Consider the following 19514-nt stretch of genomic DNA (forward strand, 5'->3'; position numbering starts at 1 on the left):
GGCAGCAGGCCCACAGGATAGGAAAGTGGCACCAGAGAGTTCACTTTGGCCTCACAAATGAGGGTTGTGCACAGCTCAAACATAACATGAAGGAGAGGAATGGGAGGCAGAGATAGAACAGAGGAAGAGGGAGACTGCTGAGAGGAGGTGGTGGGTGTGGGACGAGAGAAGTTAGCATCCTAGAGCATAGCTGGAAGGGAGTGACGGGCAAGGGCTGGTGGACATTGAGGACAGAAGTAGTGCACGATTGAAGGTTCTGATAGGAGAGGATAAGGTTGTGACACAACTGGAGTAAGATGTGCTTGACTGGTACACTGGACAGATCTTGCACCTGAGCCTCCCAGAAGAGTACAATTCGTGTGGCAAGGGCTTCAGAGTAGATGTGAAAGAGCAATGGAGTAGAATATTTCATAGCTCGAGTAGGTTGTAGAATACAAATCTGAGTGTGGTAGAAGGACTGTGACTAGGATGTCCATCAGTTCTGGACATGAAGACAAGAAGGGCAAGATGTTGCGCAGGATGTGGTTAAGTTGTTCTATTCTGAAGATAATGTTTCAATACATATGATTAAAGCTAGATTATTGGTAGCACAAAATAAATTTGTCAAATAATAAACTTCCAACAAAACTTGCACAATGCAACAGTTGAACTTCAGAAGAAAGAAGACAGTCAGGCCACAAAAAACTAGTCAAATCAGTTTCCTCTCACTAATACACAAGATTTCCAATACAAAATATCATTAAGGACATAAAAAAAATACTTTGAAATTGCACCAAACAAGGTAAATAGCTTGCTTTAGAAGTGGATACAGCATAAAGGACAACTTGAAACTTGAATGACTAGTATAAATTATCATTCTACCTATGTTCATTGATTATGAACATACTTCACTCAATTTAAGTTAAATCAGCACTAATAATCCCATAAAAACATGGTACCGATTCACTCAAATTAATATAAAGCTTCCTTCACATTGAATCAAGATTTTGAAAAATTTAGGATTTACAGAAGAGTCTGGCAAGGAGAATCAATACTGCAGAAACTGTTCTCAGCAGCCACTGATAAAATTTTCAATCCATCTACCAAAAAATCTAAGAATTATGTGCAAATGGAACATAACTGAATCATCTTTATTTTGCTGATATTGTACAATCTGTCTCTTGTAATGCAGATAAATATCAAGTATGAAAGAATTTACTGGAGCAAGTCTGAAAGTATATCACAAAAATAATAAGAGCAATAGCACGTATAAATAGCACATCAAAATGAATATGGCACAAATTAATAAAGTCACGTAGATTGTTGATAAGTTTTTGTACTTAGGTTAACCAAAGACAAAAACCACATGGACAGGAGAAATAATAAAGAGAATAATGAAAATGACCTGGAGTGCTTTGGTAGACTAAACATAATTTTCAAAACTTATCTTCCAATGTATATGAAATTGACAGTTTACAATCAATGTGTTGCTTGACTTATGAAAATTGGACATGGCTTCTTAATCTGAAAAGCATTCAAGAACAGAGGATCTCTCTGAGCTGCACATCAGAAATTTTTGGGAGAGACGAAAAAAAATAACAAATTAATTAGGAAATACACAACAGAGTTGAAAAGATAATTATAACTACAATGAAGATATATGAAGTCTTCACGGGTGGGTTGTCAGCCGAGTAGCATCGTCGTCTCGTAGCAACATTTCAATAGAATGCGTCTCCATCATCTTCAGGCGAAGTGTCGGGATATCGTCGGTCGCGGACTTATATCTCTCCTGGACCACTCTCCGCGACCTGCCAATCATGCGCCCACGGAATCGCCCGATGCGCCTGAATCGGCCGGTGGTGGGGGGTTCGAGTTCCGGCGTCCGTCTGTCTGCGGCCCTTGGTGGAACGGAACGTTCTTCTCTGATTTTGCTGATTGCAGGCTCCTAGGCTGTGCTGAGATGGTAGCCACTGTCGCAGTTGATTAGGTTGTCGTGTGACCGTATTTCTATGGACTCTATGATTAATGAGTCCCAAAATCCATTTGTACTGCATATTTTCTTTGTGTCCTCGAAATCGAAGACGTGCTTCTCGTCAATACTATGTTCCGCCACAGCAGATTTGTTGGTCTGACCCAAGCGTACATGTCTAATGTGTTCACTGCGGCGCTGTGAGATGCAACGCTGGATCTGTCCTATATATTGCACCCCACATTCGCATCCTCTCTTGTACACACCTGGTGCCGTCAGACCTAGTGGATCCTTGGTTGAACCGAGAAGGTCTTTGATTTTTCCTGCTGCGCGGAAAACGGTCTTCACTTTATGTTTCTTGAGAATTCTCGCAATCTTGGATGTCAGAGGACCCGCGTATGGCAAGAACGCACAGCCCATTGCTTCGTCTTCATCCGGTCTCTCTTCTTGTGGTCGGTCTTCAGAGCTCTCCTTATTTGTGTCGCACTGTATCCATTTTTCTTGAAGGTGTCCTTTAGGTGTTGCAACTCTCCTGGCAAACTTTCCATGTCGCAGATGGACCTGGCCCTGTGCACTAAGGTGTTGAGTACAGCATTGCATTGCGCAGGGTGGTGGCAGCTATTGGCGTTATGATAGAGGTCTGTGTGTGTTTTCTTTCTATACACTGCGTGTCCCAGCGTGCCGTCCATGTTTCTTGTGATCAGGACATCTAGAAAGGGTAAGCTTCTGTTCTCTTCTATCTCCATGGTAAATTTGATATTTCCATGTATGCTGTTGAGGTGTTGATGGAACTCTAGCAGTTTGTCCCCGCCATATGGCCAAACTACAAATCATCAATGTACCCGTAGAAACCTTTTGGCTTGTGTTTAGCAGTATCCAGTGCTAGCCTTTCGAAGTGCTCCATGTATAGGTCAGCTATGCCTGGTGCTAGGGGGAGCCCATAGCTACACCATCTATCTGTTCGTAGAACTTCCCACCACACTTGAAATAGAACACTGCAAAAGAGCTTGATGATATCCTCCTCAAAGTGTTCTTCGAGTAAAGCCAGGGAGTCTTCTATTGTTACTTGTGTGAATAAGGATGTCACATCAAAGCTGACTAGTAGGTCTTCATTTTCCAGCCGCATTCCCTGTAGTACTTTCACAAACTCAGCAGAGTTTTCACATGGTGTGGACCGTAACCCACCAAGGGTTTTAGCATCTGTGATAAATGCTTAGGAATACCATATGTTGGTGAGTTAATAGTGTTTAAAATAGGTCGTAATGGGACACCTTCTTTGTGGACCTTTGGGAAGTCATAGAGAGGTAGGGGTGCCGGTGCTCCCGGTAAAGCTTCTTGATGATATCCTTCTCTAGTCCCAAGTTGTTGAGCATCTCAACAGTCTTGCGGATCACTGTTGTGGTGGGGTCCTTCCTCAGTCTTTTATAGGCAGGATCTTGAAGGAGGGCGTCGATTTTCTGCCAACAGTCTTCTGATTTAAGGAGCACCGCGGCGTTGCCTTTGTCCGCTGCCAAGACCACTGTGTCCTGGTCCTCCCTGAGTGCCTGTAGCGCCTTTCGTTCTGCCACCGAAATGTTATTCTTCGGCATCTTTGCTTTGTCTAGTACTCTGCAGACATCTCTTCTCACTTCTTCTGCAGCTTCTTCAGGTAGTCTCCTTGTGGCTTGCTCTACCCCACTTATGATGTCCCATTTCGGCAGGGTGTTCGCAACCGGGGCGAAGTTTATGCCCTTGGACAGCACCTCTTGTGTCGGCCCATCCAGTTCTTTATTTGTTAATGACCACCTTGTTTGTTAGGAGATGGTTTTTCTTTCTGTTGTCGTGCTTCCAGAACACGAAGGAATTTCTTGCACTGCCTTTCGGTGGTTTTCTTCTTGGACCATTCGCCATTGGCAAAGGTATTGCCTTCTATCCAGTCCCAGGTGTGTTCTGGGAGACAGGAAGCCAATCGGAGGTGTAGAGAAAGCAGGCTTCTAGCGTCCTTGTCGAGTTCCAGTCTTGTGACCCTGATGTGTTCTCGTACTAGGGCCGCGCTCGCCTGTCGTAAGATGTGTCTCGTCCTGTTGGTATTGACAGGATGCCGCAAGTTGGCGAACTTAGGCATCACTTCTTTATCCCGACATCGGAGTAAGAAGGCCAACCTGCTGAGCAGCTTCCCCTTCATGCTCCGTAGCTTCTGCAGCATCTTGTAACTGCGATGTATTGCCTCCCCGTAGATGTACGTTGTATGTGAGTGCAGGCTTTCTCGGCAAATTTCATATATGAAGTCTCCACGGGTTGTCAGCCGAGTAGCATCATCATCTCGTAGCAACGTTTCGATGGAATGTGTCTCCATCATCTTCAGGGCAAGTCTCGCGATATCGTCGGTCGCAGGCTTATATCTCTGCTGGACCGCTCTCCGCTTCCCACGGCCGACCAATGATGCACCCGCGGAATTGCCCAATACGCCTGGATCGGCCAGTGGTGCACAGGGTTCCAGTCCCGGTGTGCACAAGATCGGATGCGAATGTGGGATGTAATATATAGGACAGACGTAGTGTTGCATCTCACAGCGCCGCAGTGAACACATTAAGCATGTACGCTTGGGTCACATCAACAAATCTGCTGTGGCGGAACATAGTATTGACGAGAAGCACACCTTCGATTTCGAGGACACAAAGAAAATATGCAGTACAAACGGATTTTGGGACTCAGTAATCAAAGAGACCATAGGAATACGGTTACACGACAACCTAATCAACCGTGACAGTGGCTACCATCTCAGCACAGCCTGGGAGCCTGCAATCAGGAAAATCAGAGAAGAACGTTCCGTTCCACCAAGGGCCGCAGACAGAGATGGACGCCGGGGCTCGAACCCCGCGCACGCGTCCCCCCCACCACCGGCCGATCCAGGCGCATCTGGCAATTCCGCAGACGCGTAATTGGCCGGCCGCTGGAAGTGGAGAGCGGTCCAGCAGAGATATAAGCCCACAACTGACGATATCCTGACACTTCGCCTGAAGAAGGATACGCAGTCCATCGAAACGTTGCTACGAGACAACGATGCTACTCGGCTGACAACCTGTGAGGACTTCATACATGAAATTCGCTGAGAAAGCCTGCACTCCCATATACAATGAAGATGAAATGGAGGTGGGCTAGACTTGTAGCCACGAAAACTGATTGTAGTTTGACCAAAGAAATACTTTGCTGGATTCCAAGAAGTAAGAAAATAACCACACCTATAGCCAAATAGGAATTTAATAGATGGCATTAAAAAAGAACTGTTAGAACAACGTGGATGCAAGCATGTAATGGAAGGCTGAAATGCGCAGGATAGTGTGGAAGAGGCTTTCACTCAGCACTGAATTTCAAATGGATGGTTTGATTGAGATAATATTGTAATGGATAAATTGACTTTTTTTATTCATTATTGTCATACATACCTTTCACACAATTTTGTGCACCTGACCTTTGAATGATTGCGGTCCTCTAAATGGCAAGAAAGCGGACAAGTATGGCCACATGGCAATCTGTCATTACACGGAAGCTGACATCCTTCCTCCAGCAAGCTCACAAAATCACTTGCCGAAGATACATAACTCAGCTGTTCACTATGAAGCTTGCAGTGTAGTGCAAGGCTGGGTCCAATAGCTGCCATACTCTTGAATGCATTGTTTATTTTTTTCCATGTATCACTAACTGAAGTAAAACAGTCCATGTTGCCTGTAAACAAAAATCAATATTGCTTGCTATTGTTAGCTGCCATTAATATTAACTTAAGTGTGTTATAGGAAGCCTTCTTAAATCAAATCCTACCCAGGTCTCTATATTTTTGAGGTTTGTTGCTATACTACAGTAGAATCATATCACATGATAATTGTTAGTTAAGATCACTGTATCTATGTTTAGTTCTGTGAGAGTGGAAAAGCCCCATTTCCTTACAGATTAACTATTTAGGGTGGACTCTACACCACAGTGTGACTTGGCCTTTTTTCATATACATGAAGCACTGTCAGAAGTGAGGTCCACATTAATCATCAGAAGGACCTTCTAGGGCTGACTGAGCATTACGCGTTTGAACAAGTGCTTGATATTTATATATAGGGCTGCTAAGACTGTATATGCTGCACAACATATACAATATACATACAACATTTATTTATTTTTCATGCACTAAAATCCTTTTTAACTTTTGATGCTTGATAATGAATACACTCATTAGAATGGGTTCTGCAGGAATTTGCAAATACCAGGTGCCCAAAAAGGAGAGAGCAAATTAGTTAATAACGTATCAAAAAAGTCATAATTTTATCCCATTTGTTATGTCCCTGAACTACATAATGCTACAGCAAAGCAACACAAGTAACCTTTCTGAAATACGTCCACAAGAATTCACCTAAGAGAATCAAAGGATGAAAGGTCAATGAACCAGTTTCATTTACCAAGTTCGTGACATCAAACTTATTTAAAACTTTATAGACTGCAATGTAACGTGGTTAACAACATATAAAAGAAATGTTGTATCAATTTAATAATGAAACACTATTCAATTATTTCAGGCTTCTAAATAGAAATACAGTATAACCCCACTGTTACAGTCCCAGAATTAATGTTTTTCCACCAATCATGACTTCTTTAATCACTCCCATCAAATTTCCTATGTCCACTATGTTAATTTGCACCCCATTTTGTGTTAACATATTTAGAATTTTGCCATTATTTACGCTTTATGAATAAATGTTTGTGGAGAAATTGACATGAAATGAAGCTGTTATGGAGGTGGTTGTCAAGTAGTGTTTACAAATGTTACGAGTTTACAGTTTCTTGAGATCAAGGCACTCTGCTCATCGTCAGTGGGTATGAACCGGTAAATGGCTAAAAGTCAGAACAATTCATGCTGTACCTCATGCCGCTGCCAAGCTCTACTTGGAAGTAACTAGGTTAACTTGAATAAAAATATCATGACGAATCACAACAATTTCCAAGCTGTCTTCACTGCACATGCAGAGCCTTGTGATTTTTATTCTCGTCATGACACCTTTGTCAAACCGCATTTAGCATGTTTTGTCATTTGATCACTTGTAGTGATAATTCACATCTTTGCTCATTTTGCATTGCTCAATGTTTTTGGTTTCAACACAGTACCAATTATGTATTTTTTTCATGCTTAGCAGACAAGTTTCAAGAATTTATTCTCATAATCAAATGCAGTATTTACATGTATTTTTTGTGATGTTTCACAAACAAACAATGAGAGTGATAGTTTGTGTGTGTGTGTGTGTGTGTGTGTGTGTGTGTGTATGTGTGGTTTTCTCAATTAATTGAGGATACACACTAGCTGATAACCTCAAAAGGACAACTATGGTGTAAAAGATGGTGATCAACACACATACAATCACCAAGCAAAATACTTACATAAATATTTGCACTTCACAATGAGAAAAATTCTTGAAACACGTCACTAAGCATGAAAAAATTCGTAACTGGTGCAGTGTTTCATTATTTAAATAATGAATGACAGGTGTAGGGTTTTCAAAAACATAAATTATGATTCACAATTCCAGTTACATCAGCAGTTTTATATTAGATAATAAACAAGTCCCTGACTAGTATTTGGATGCCTATTATGTACATATATCACATGTAAAGTGCAAAAATGGAAGGATCCTACACGTAACTTTTACAGCTTAAAATGTTATTTCCCACATTTTAAATTTTCCTGTATTTTATAGCATTTTTTGAAGTCCCTTGAAAAAGTAACAGAAAACTTTTGAATGAAATGCAACAGCCAGTTTTAAAAACTGATGCTAATATGCAACAACTGCTTTTGTAACAGTCCAGGTCTTTTGGACAAAATTCCCCCCTCCTCCCAGCCATGGAGCAGCTACTACGTAAAACATTCAGACCATCTAATGATATCTTGTTAAGAAGTCACAACTGATTACGACACCATTTGTGTGACTAAAGGCTGAAAAATATGATAAAATAATTTTGTTTACAAGATGGTCGCTGTGTTTCCCTAAGGCAGTATACTTAGTCTTTGACAATTCTTTAGATAGAAAATACTTTTTTGGTGTTATTTATAAGCCTGAAATACAAATGCATAGAGTGCTACTTAAGAGGGATGGTGAACAGTGAATTCTGACTTACCAATGATGTAAAATCCTTTCCTTGCTCTGGAAAGGACGCCAGAAATTCGGTTTTCTACCTTCCAAAAATCAATATTACCATCCTTATTGCTTCGTACTAGTGACAATAAGATGATGTCATTTTCTTCACCTTTGAAATTGTCCACACATACAATTCTTACTTCTTTTATCAGTGAAGTTGACTTCAGCTTCTAAGGGGAAAGAAATTGACAAAATAGTATAGAAATGTTCATCTGCATTTTTACATACTGTGAGTCACTGTTTTTACAACAAAAACAATTAACACCAATTGCAAAATGGAAAAAAGAATTTGACTTCCAATGATGTCCCAGTAAATGTATAGGAAACCCTTTAAGATAAGAACAACTGTACTGACTTTAGGAACTTAAGATGGTTTGTAAGCCAAATCCTGCCACAGTATTTTTTTTTTTTCAATTTTTTCCTAGAGTGATAAGAAATTTTCTTACGAAACACACCAGTGACATGTTAAGAGAAAGAGTAGTCATATATGAGAGGCAGAGTTTTCCCCACCTGTGCCTCTGGGTCTTTTTACGAAGACAACCAGTCACCTTGTATTCTATTATTCAAGACACTTCCGAAACTAATAAACATCCTCTTTTCTTGCTGCTATGTAAAAAAATCTACATAAAAAAATAAACAAAACTACGAGCGATTTCCCTGCAATTTGCAAATTATAACATTATTCCTACTCAGCTGTAGTCTGTCCACATATTTTCACTACTTCTTGTGACTTTTTATACAATACTACTACTATGCCATGAATTGTCAGCTGAACACAATATTTCCACATCCATAAGGATGTCATCTGCCAGTATTAACTTCACAGCAGTAAGGAAACCATATGGGATACCAAGCTACTGTAGAACCACTTCGATGCACAATTTAACATTTGTTACCTGAAAACAGTGAGTGAATGAATTGTCGATGGGAAGATGCATATTCAAACATCCAGAAACAGTTTACTGTGGTGCAACATCACACCAGTCCACAATACTGCTCACAGATTACCCAGAATGTTATTCACTGCTGTTTTCTCTCCAAATAGACATTACAGTTGCATGATATGTCTTGTATGGTGTAATATATTGTCACAATTTATAAAATGAAAAATTGGATGTCACAATTTATAAAATGAAAAATTGGATAATGTGAAAAAATAAATAAAAATAAAATAAATACCAGTTCAGTCCCAGAAAAATACTACATAATTTCATATATTTACTTTCTTTCAACATGAAACAAAAACCCAATCAACTCCTCGTACACTTGTATGCCTGCTTTCAGCTGCCGCAAATTCATCCAGGTATATTAGATTACTTATTTAGTTAGGCCAAACAAAGCGAACATCGGTTGCTACTGCTGCTATTTGGTCTTTGGGTACTGCCACTGTGAAAACACTCAATCAGTTTTTGTACTTGAAAACTTGTGTGTGTAAAATGATGATTGATTATAATAGAGGGAAACATTCCACGTAGGAAAAATATATCTAAAAACAAAGATGATGTGACTTACCAAATGAAAGTGCTGGCAGGTCGACAGACAAGCGCTTGTGTCTGTATATGTGTGGATGGATATGTGTGTGTGTGCGCGAGTGTATACCCGTCCTTTTTTCCCCCTAAGGTAAGTCTTTCCGCTCCCGGGATTGGAATGACTCCTTACCTTCTCCCTTAAAACCCACATCCTCTCGTCTTTCCCTCTCCTTCCCTCTTTCCTGATGAGGCAACAGTTTGTTGCGAAAGCTTGAATTTTGTGTGTATGTTTGTGTTCGTTTGTGTGTCTGTCGACCTGCCAGCACTTTCATTTGGTAAGTCACATCATCTTTGTTTTATATAAAACAAAGATGATGAATTGTGTGTGTGGGAAACATTCCACGTGGAAAAATATATCTAAAAAGAAAGATGATGAGACTTACCAAACAAAAGCGCTGGCAGGTCGATAGACACACAAACAAACACAAATATACACACAAAATTCAAGCTTTCGCAACAAACTGTTGCCTCATCAGGAAAGAGGGGAAGGAGAGGGAAAGACGAAAGGATGTGGGTTTTAAGGGAGAGGATAAGGAGTCATTCCAATCCCGGGAGCGGAAAGACTTACCTTAGGGGGAAAAAAGGACAGGTATACACTCGCACACACACATATATCCATCCACACATACAGACACAAGCAGACACTCCTTATCCTCTCCCTTAAAACCCACATCCTTTCGTCTTTCCCTCTCCTTCCCCTCTTTCCTGATGAGGCAACAGTTTGTTGCGAAAGCTTGAATTTTGTGTGTATATTTGTGTTTGTTTGTGTGTCTATCGACCTGCCAGCGCTTTTGTTTGGTAAGTCTCATCATCTTTCTTTTTATATATATATGTCTGCTTGTGTCTGTATATGTGTGGATGGATATGTGTGTGTGTGTGCGCGCGCGAGTGTACACCCGTCCTTTTTTCCCCCTAAGGTAAGTCTTTCCGCTCCCGGGATTGGAATGACTCCTTACCCTCTCCCTTAAAACCCACATCCTTTCGTCTTTCCCTCTCCTTCCCTCTTTCCTGATGAGGCAACAGTTTGTTGCGAAAGCTTGAATTTTGTGTGTATGTTTTTGTTTGTGTGTCTGTCGACCTGCCAGCACTTTCATTTGGTAAGTCACATCATCTTTGTTTTTATATATATATATATATATATATATATATATATATATATATATATATATATATATATATATATATATATATAAAACAGAGGGAAACATTCCACGTGGAAAAAATATATCTAAAAAGAAAGATGATGAGACTTACCAAACAAAAGCGCTGGCAGGTCGATAGACACACAAACAAACACAAATATACACACAAAATTCAAGCTTTCGCAACAAACTGTTGCCTCATCAGGAAAGAGGGAAGGAGAGGGAAAGATTCAAGATTCTTTATTAGCCATTGATCATGCAAGATGAAATAGGCTTCGTCAGTACATAAAATAATATTAATATTCCAGACACTATATATAAGGCATAGATATAATTAGCATATGAGTAACTTACAAATAACCTAAACCTTAAGCAGGTGACTACAATGCTTAATACATATTCTTGTTTGAGATACATAGAAAGGTACCAAAAATGAGTTACATTGTAGTAGCAAACACAGTAGTTACGTAACACATCATAACACTGGCAAATAAAGTAGTTACCTAACACAGTTGAAATACAAAGGTATTAGATATGAAATGTTTTGTAACAGTATATATAGTAGTTAATTGAGTTAATTATGCAATTACAGGTTTATCTCTGTGCTACTCAGATCATAATATTCTTGCATAGAATAAAATGGATCGTCAGATAACCAATTGTACAAATTTTGTTTAAGAATTTTTGTGGGCATGTCCCGAGCAGATTGCGGTAGTTTGTTGAATATTTTTAAGGTATTCACTTTGTGTGAGTTACTACTTTTTGTTAGTCTGTGTCTTGGTATATCATAATCTGCCTTCCTTCTAGTGTTGTAGTTATGAATTTCTTCCCTGACAACACCTTCCATACCATTGTTTTTAATGTGTAACACACAGATATAAATATACAAGTTTACAATGGTCAACAGTCTTAGCCTTATAAAGAGAGGACGACAGTGCTCCGTGGGACCGACTTTACACATTATGCGCAGCATTCTTTTCTGCATCAACAAAATTTTGTTACTGTGAGAGCTGTGCCCCCATATGAGAAGGCCATATGTAATATGTGACTGGAAGAGTCCACAGTACATTGTTCTCAGAAAGTTCATGCTAATCATGTCCCTAAGTTTCCAAAGGAGATAGGAGACTCTTGAAAGCTTTTTGCAAACCTGATTTACGTGTTCTTCCCAGTTAAGTTTGGAATCAATATGCATTCCTAATAGTTTTACAGTTTTGTTTTCTATGGTTTTGGGTAACCCTAAGAGAAGCTGTTGTGTTTTCTCTGAGTTACACAGTAATTTATTGGATGTGAACCAGTGGATGGCTGATTTGAGTGATTCCTGTGTGTTATTGTCCAAAGCTGAGATGTTCTGGTGTGAGGTGAGGAGGGTTGTGTCATCTGCATAGCATATGGTAGTACTATTTATGTGATGAGGTAGGTCATTGATGGCTATGATGAAGAAGAAGGGTCCCAGAACCGAGCCCTGTGGTACACCAGTACTAACTGCTGCTACAGGGGAGTAATTATTTTTAACTGAGACAAACTGTCTTCTATTATGAAGATATGACTCTATTACTGCTAATGCTGGGTTACATACACCATAAAATTCTAGTTTTGCAACCAGGGTGCCAAAGGGAATGCAGTCAAAAGCTTTGCTCAGATCACACAAGACAAGTGACACCATATTCCGGTCTTCAAAGGCTGTTAATGTCTGGTCAACAATTTCCAGGATGGCCGCAGTGGTATTTCTGCCCTGTCGGAATCCGAACTGACTATTGCTCAAAAGGTTGTGTGTCTCAAAATAGCTACTTAATTGAGTGTACATAAGTGACTCAAATACTTTAGAAAATATTGGCACAATTGAGATTGGGCGATAACTTTTAGGAAGATGTTTGTCACCCTTTTTAAACACTGGAATAACTTTGGAAATTTTGAGGGAGTCGGGAAACACTCCTGACTGTAAACATTTATTAAATATGAATGCCAATGGTTTAGCGACCGAGTCTACAGTTTTTTTTACTATGTAATTGGAGAGCCAGTAGCAGTCCATACTTTTAGAATTTGAAAATTTTGTGACTGTTCTTTTAATCTGAGCAGGTGTGATACTATACCAGTTAAAGACATGATCTACTGGTGGAAGGGCATTAAGTAAATCGCTTGCAGATGTATCTGTTTTTTCTATCTTACTTTCAATTTCTTTAATTGAGCTAATGAAGTAGTCATTTAGTTCCCTTGGAGTGAGCTGAGTTTCATGTGTGTGACGTGTGGGATTTTCTTGTGCTACAATCTGCCATGCTGCCTTGCACTTGTTTGTTGCACCTTCTATGTACCCTTCATAAGCAGCCTTTTTTGTCTGTATCAGCTTAAGTTTGTAGAATTTTTTACATTTTTGGTATGCTGCATAAAAGGTGCCCTCCTGCTCTGATCTTTGTTTACATGCATTTTTATATGCTGTGTATAGTACGAGCATGTTTTTTCTTATCTGGACCAGTTCGTCTGTGTACCATTCCAGCTTTTTATTTTTATATGTTCCAGAAGAGTTGGTTTTAATTAGTGGTGAGCATGAATACCATAATTCTGTATAATTTTTAAGGAAGTTTTCAAAGGTAGTTTCAACATCAGACTTCTCAGATGAACACTTGTAGACAAAGTCCCAACTTGCATCCTCTAGTATACGAATAAATGACATAATGTATTCTTCTTTTTGTCTTCTTACCCATGTCATATTGTGCACACTAGTGGAATTTGGTTGCTTACTAACGAGATTGAGAAGCAATGGGTCGTGGCCTGCAAAGCACCCATTTGCAAGGCTAACAGTGTAGCTGCCACGGGGAAAATTCACAATAATATTGTCTATGCATGAATTTTTACGTGTTGGACACTGGATGGTACAGTACAGATTAAGGGACCTTAATAAATTAAGAAAAGTTCTTGAGGGCTCATTACTTGTGTTTACCATTTCTATATTAAGATCACCACATATGGCAATCTTTGTTTTATGCATTAGTATTTTTCTAACCATTAGTTCAAATCTTTCAAAAAATGTATCAATGTTGCCATTGGGAGATCTGTATAGGCTTACAATTATTAGATTTTCATCAGTCATTTTTATACAACTAAATTCTGCATCTAACTCTGTACAGTAAGATGATACATCTATTTTTGTAAAGTTGAAATTATCTCTGATAAAGATCCCAGCCCCACCATTTCGCCTCTGCTTTCTGCACATTATGTCTGCAGTGACGTATCCTTGAGGTACAAACATATCTACCTCATTTGCAACTAACCAATGCTCACATACACATATTACATCAACATTCTTAATCTTACAGAAATGTTCCAATTCTAACATCTTATTTCTAATACAACAAATATTAACTTGAAGTAATGTCAGCATATTATCTCCCTTTTTGTTTATCTGGATACAGTTTGACTTTGAATCACAGTTTATATTTTTTACATTACCTACGAGTGGTGTGCTTGTCAGATTGTTGATCCCCATGTCTGTTATGGTGTGCTGTTGCTGATCTGGGGCCAACAAAAATCCTGACTTCTCGCAGGTGGTTGCCTCTTGTGAATTGGTCGGCTGCTGCTGGCTTCATTGTATACAAAATCCTGGTCCTTTAGCTGTTTCTTTCTTCTCTCTCCTCTCCCATATCTTGGCTGCAGGATCTCTGAAGGTGGTGCTTCTTCTTCAGCTGGTGGTGTCACAACTTCTTCTTCTGGAGGTGACAACACTGGTTCTTCTGCTGGTAATAACACTGATTTTTCCTTTATAGGGCAAAGTGGTGACTCTTCCTTTTCTTCCTTCACTGGCAGTGTTATGGGTGGATGTATCTGTTCTTGTGGTTTGTCAATTTTTTCTAATATTTCTTTGCACAGAATTGTTTTACCAAAATTGTTTCTGTGCAACCCATGCTTTGTAAAATGATCTCTCTGAGAGCTTGTTGCATCAATAAATGTTACATTGGCGAAACTGCTACAGATCTTTCTAAATTTTCTATTTGTTCGAATAATTTCTTTATTTACGCATGAAGCTTCCATCAAGTCGTGTCTTTGTGGAATGCTTACAACATATACATCTGAATGTGTAATTTTCCCTAAGGTTTCACGTAGAGCCCTTGTTGCATTGACACTTTCGTTTCTATAAACGTCGTTACCTCCTCCAATAATGACACATTTCGAACCTTTTGTTACTGATGTTTCACAGTTTTTTAGCACTTCTCGTAGAGGAGCCCCAGGCTTGGTGGTTCCACTTACTTTTCGTTTATTTTGCATAGTGGCCATTTTACCTGCTAAGCCTCTTCCGTGGCTAGCTGAAAAAATGTAAACATCGCCCTTACTCTCACTTCGTGAACCATTTTGCGAAAATTTAGTGTTTTCTTCACTCTTCAGAGTATGCCCTAGAGACGTGTATTCATTTCTCTTATGTCCCTGGTTGTTCGTCTCTTCATACGTGTCTAGCAGCTCATATTTATTCCTTGTTTTTAGTTCGAAACGATTTCCACTTTGTTTCACACGCCTGTTTATTTTAGGCCTAAGAAAAGGCTCGTTTTCCACTTTTTGTTTTTGTTTGAGATCACTAATCACTGTTTCCAGATTATGTATATACTCTTTAGCGTACAATAAATCCTGTTCTAATGTGGAGACAACGTTTTCTTCTCGCACAGTATCTTGTTTTGATAAGCACATCGATCGCAAACAACAGCCAATTACACCACAGTCACATTTTGCGCTTACCGCGGCAGAACTCGAGATGCATTTTGAATGAATCCATTTTTGACTCGCTGAACATAGTCTGAAACCATTAAAAAGTCTTTCACTGCATAAGATGCACTTTATATCGGCAGTATACATGTTTTTCACGGAGCCACTTACTAAAACTTCTATACGAGCCGCCATCTTGCGACGAAAGGATGTGGGTTTTAAGGGAGAGGGTAAGGAGTCATTCCAATCCCGGGAGCGGAAAGACTTACCTTAGGGGGAAAAAAGGACAGGTATACACTCGCACACACACATATCCATCCACACATACAGACACAAGCAGACATATTTAAAGACCAACTGCTTGTGTCTGTATGTGTGGATGGATATGTGTGTGTGTGCGAGTGTATACCTGTCCTTTTTTCCCCCTAAGGTAAGTCTTTCCGCTCCCGGGATTGGAATGACTCCTTACCCTCTCCCTTAAAACCCACATCCTTTCGTCTTTCCCTCTCCTTCCCTCTTTCCTGATGAGGCAACAGTTTGTTGCGAAAGCTTGAATTTTGTGTGTATATTTGTGTTTGTTTGTGTGTCTATCGACCTGCCAGCGCTTTTGTTTGGTAAGTCTCATCATCTTTCTTTTTAGATATATATATATATATACACAAAGATGATGTGACTTACCGAACGAAAGCGCAGGCAGGTCGATAGACACACAAACAAACACAAGCAGACATATTTAAAGACAAAGAGTTTGGGCAGAGATGTCAGTCAAGGCGGAAGTGCAGAGGCAAAGATGTTGTTGAATGGCAGGTGAGGTATGAGTGGTGGCAACTTGAAATTAGCGAGGCCCTGGACGTGCGGGATATTTGTGTATAGGGAAGTGGCATCAATGGTTACAAGGATGGTTTCCGGGGGTAACAGACTGGGTAAGGATTCCAGGCATTCGAGAAAGTGGTTGGTGTCTTTGATGAAGGATGGGAGACTGCATGTAATGGGTTGAAGGTGTTGATCTACGTAGGCAGAGATACGTTCTGTGGGGGCTTGGTAACAAGCTACAATGGGGCGGCCGGGATGTTTGGGTTTGTGAATTTTAGGAAGTAGGTAGAAGGTAGGAGTGCGCTGTGTCTGCGGGGTCAGGAGGTTGATGGAGTCAGGTGAAAGGTTTTGTAGGGGGCCTAAGGTTCTGAGGATTCCTTGAAGCTCCGCCTGGACGTCAGGAATGGGATTACCTTGGCAAACTTTGTATGTAGTGTTGTCTGAAAGCTGACGCAGTCCCTCAGCCACATACTCCCGACGATCAAGTACCACGGTCGTGGAACCCTTGTCAGCCAGAAGAATGATGATGGATCGGTCAGCTTTCAGATCACGGATAGCCTGGGCTTCGGCTGTGGTGATGTTGGGAGTAGGATTAAGGTTTTTCAAGAAAGATTGTGAGGCAAGGCTGGAAGTGAGGAATTCCTGGAAGGTTTGGAGGGGGTGATTTTGAGGAAGAGGAGGTCGGACCCGCTGTGATGGAGGACGGAACTGTTCCAGGCAGGGTTCAATTTCGATAGTGTCTTGGGGAGTTGGATCATTAGGAGTGAGATCAGGATTATTTTTCTTCATGGCAAAGTGATATTTCCAGCAGAGACTACGAGTGTATAACAGTAAATCTTTGACAAGGGCAGTTTGGTTGAATCTGGGAGTGGGGCTGAAGGTGAGGCCTTTGGATAGGACAGAGGTTTCGGATTGGGAGAGAGGTTTGGAGGAAAGGTTAACTACTGAATTGGGGTGTTGTGGTTCCACATTGTGTTGGCTAGAATTTTGAGGTGTTGGGGGGAGTGGAGCTGGAAGTGGGAGATTGAGTAGATGGGAGAGAGTGGGTCTGTGTGCAATGAGAGGAGGTTGAGGTTTGTTGGAAAGGTTGTGGAGGGTGAGTGAGTTGCCGTTCCGGAGGTGGGAAACCAGGAGATTGGATAGTTTTTTGAGGTGGAGGGTGGCATGCTGTTCTAATTTGCGGTTGGCCTGTTGGAGGATGCTCTGAACAGCCGGTGTGGATGTGGGAGAGGAAAGACTGAGGACTTTGATTAGGGATAGGAGTTGACGGGTGTGTTCATTGGCTGAGTCGATGTATAGGTGAAGGATTAGGCGGGTGAGGGCTATGGATTGTGCAGTTTGGAACTGGTATAGGGACTGATGGAAAGAAGGATTACAGCCAGAGATGGGAACTTTGAGTGTGAGGCTTTTGGGGGTAATGCCAAATGTCAGACAAGCCTGAGTATATAAAATATGGGAGCATAATCTGGCTAGGGTGAAGGCATGTTTGCGGAGGGAATGTAAATAAAATTTAATGGGGTCGTTGTAGGGATGGTGTGACGTTGACATGGTATTAGAAGGGGGAAAGGGTAACATGAGATTAAAGTGAAAATAAAAAAAGAATAAAAAATAAAAAATAAAAGTATATAGGGAGAGATAAAGGTGTGAAAAAAGTCGAAGAAGTGTTGGTTTGAGATGAGCTATGTTGATCCTGTGCTGAACTTAGGTTGGGGAACAATGATGGGTACAAAGGTTAGGTAGTTGGGTTGCCTCCAAAACACGTTAAAGGGTGGGGAAATTCAGGAAACTTTCGAAAAAACTGCGTGTAAATGTATTCAAAGGACTGGTTATGTGCTGGCAGATTATGAAAATGAGGCTAACAATTGTCTGACAAAGAAATAATAACGTTTAAACCTGTGGGAAGCTGCTAAAAAGTGATCGGTTATGTGGGAAAAAACGGGAATGGAAATAAAACGAAAGTTGTTGGAAATAGCTGAAAAGGTTGTTTAATGGGTGAAAGGAACTGAAGCTGTGAAATAGTATTCACGAGTTTACACGAAATGTTTGTAAACCGGGAACAGTGGATTTTATAACAGCGGTAATGTTGAAAGCGTTAAAAAATTTTAGGTTATGGCTTGGAAGTAAATTACGTATTATTAAGTATATTAAGGCAGGATAAAATGTATGGTAGATTACGGAAAAAGGGAAGATGAATACAAAGTGAAACTACTGGTACAAACAAAAAGAGAAAGAAATATGACAGAAAAGATTTCGAAATGCAACAGTGACAATAACAAACGTAATTGTTGGGTTCAAACTAATGATATAAATAAAATAGAAAGAAACATTCCACATGGGAAAAATATATTAAAAACAGAGATTCCATGACTTACCAAAAGGGAAAGCGCACATCCTTTCATGTATCCATCCACACATATACAGACACAAGCAGACATCTCACAAGCAGACATATTTAAAGACAAACTCTTTGTCTTTAAATATGTCTGCTTGTGAGATGTCTGCTTGTGTCTGTATATGTGTGGATGGATATATGTGTGTGTGCGAGTGTATACCCGTCCTTTTTTCCCCCCTAAGGTAAGTCTTTCCGCTCCTGGGATTGGAATGACTCCTCATCCCCTTTCCTTAAAACCCACATCCTTTCGTCTTTCCCTCTCCTTCCCTCTTTCCTGATGAGGCAACAGTTTGTTGCGAAAGCTTGAATTTTGTGTGTGTGTTTGTGTGTCTATCGACCTGCCAGCGCTTTCGTTCGGTAAGTCACATCATGTTTGTTTTATATATATATATAAACAAAGATGCTGTGACTTACCAAACGAAGTGCTGGCAGGTCGATAGACACACAAACTAACACAAACAAACACACAAAATTCGAGCTTTCGCAACAAACTGTTGCCTCATCAGGAAAGAGAGAAGGAGAGGGAAAGACGAAAGGATGTGGGTTTTAAGGGAGAGGGTAAGGAGTCATTCAAATCCCGGGAGCGGAAAGACTTACCTTAGGGGGGAAAAAGGACAGGTATACACTCGCACACACACACATATCCATCCACACTGTGTCTGTATATTAATCAAGTGGGCTCTTGAACTAATTGCTCAAAATAATTTTCAGGGAAAGCATTTAGCATGTTTTTGGATCACGTTTTATGCTTGCCTCCAGAATTTAAAAATGTATTTTCACCAACATATCGAGGGTAAATTAAAGTCACCACTAACTATAATGGTATGAGTTAGGTAGCCTGCATGTTCGAAA

General features: G+C 40.3%; 1 protein-coding gene across 1 annotated transcript in view; it reads right to left on the reverse strand.

Moving 5' to 3' along the window:
- The window catches only part of LOC126263751 (NFX1-type zinc finger-containing protein 1-like), a 272319-nt gene that overhangs the window by 151603 nt on the left and 101202 nt on the right, over positions 1-19514 (reverse strand). The window contains exons 6-7 of the mRNA XM_049960939.1: positions 8081-8270; positions 5374-5653 (exon numbers count right to left, since the gene is read on the reverse strand). Of these exons, the coding sequence (XP_049816896.1) occupies positions 5374-5653; positions 8081-8270 (470 nt within the window). The remainder of the gene's footprint in view (positions 1-5373; positions 5654-8080; positions 8271-19514) is intronic.

Source organism: Schistocerca nitens, chromosome 6, assembly GCF_023898315.1.
Source record: "Schistocerca nitens isolate TAMUIC-IGC-003100 chromosome 6, iqSchNite1.1, whole genome shotgun sequence".
Classification (NCBI taxonomy): Eukaryota; Metazoa; Arthropoda; class Insecta; order Orthoptera; family Acrididae; genus Schistocerca; species Schistocerca nitens.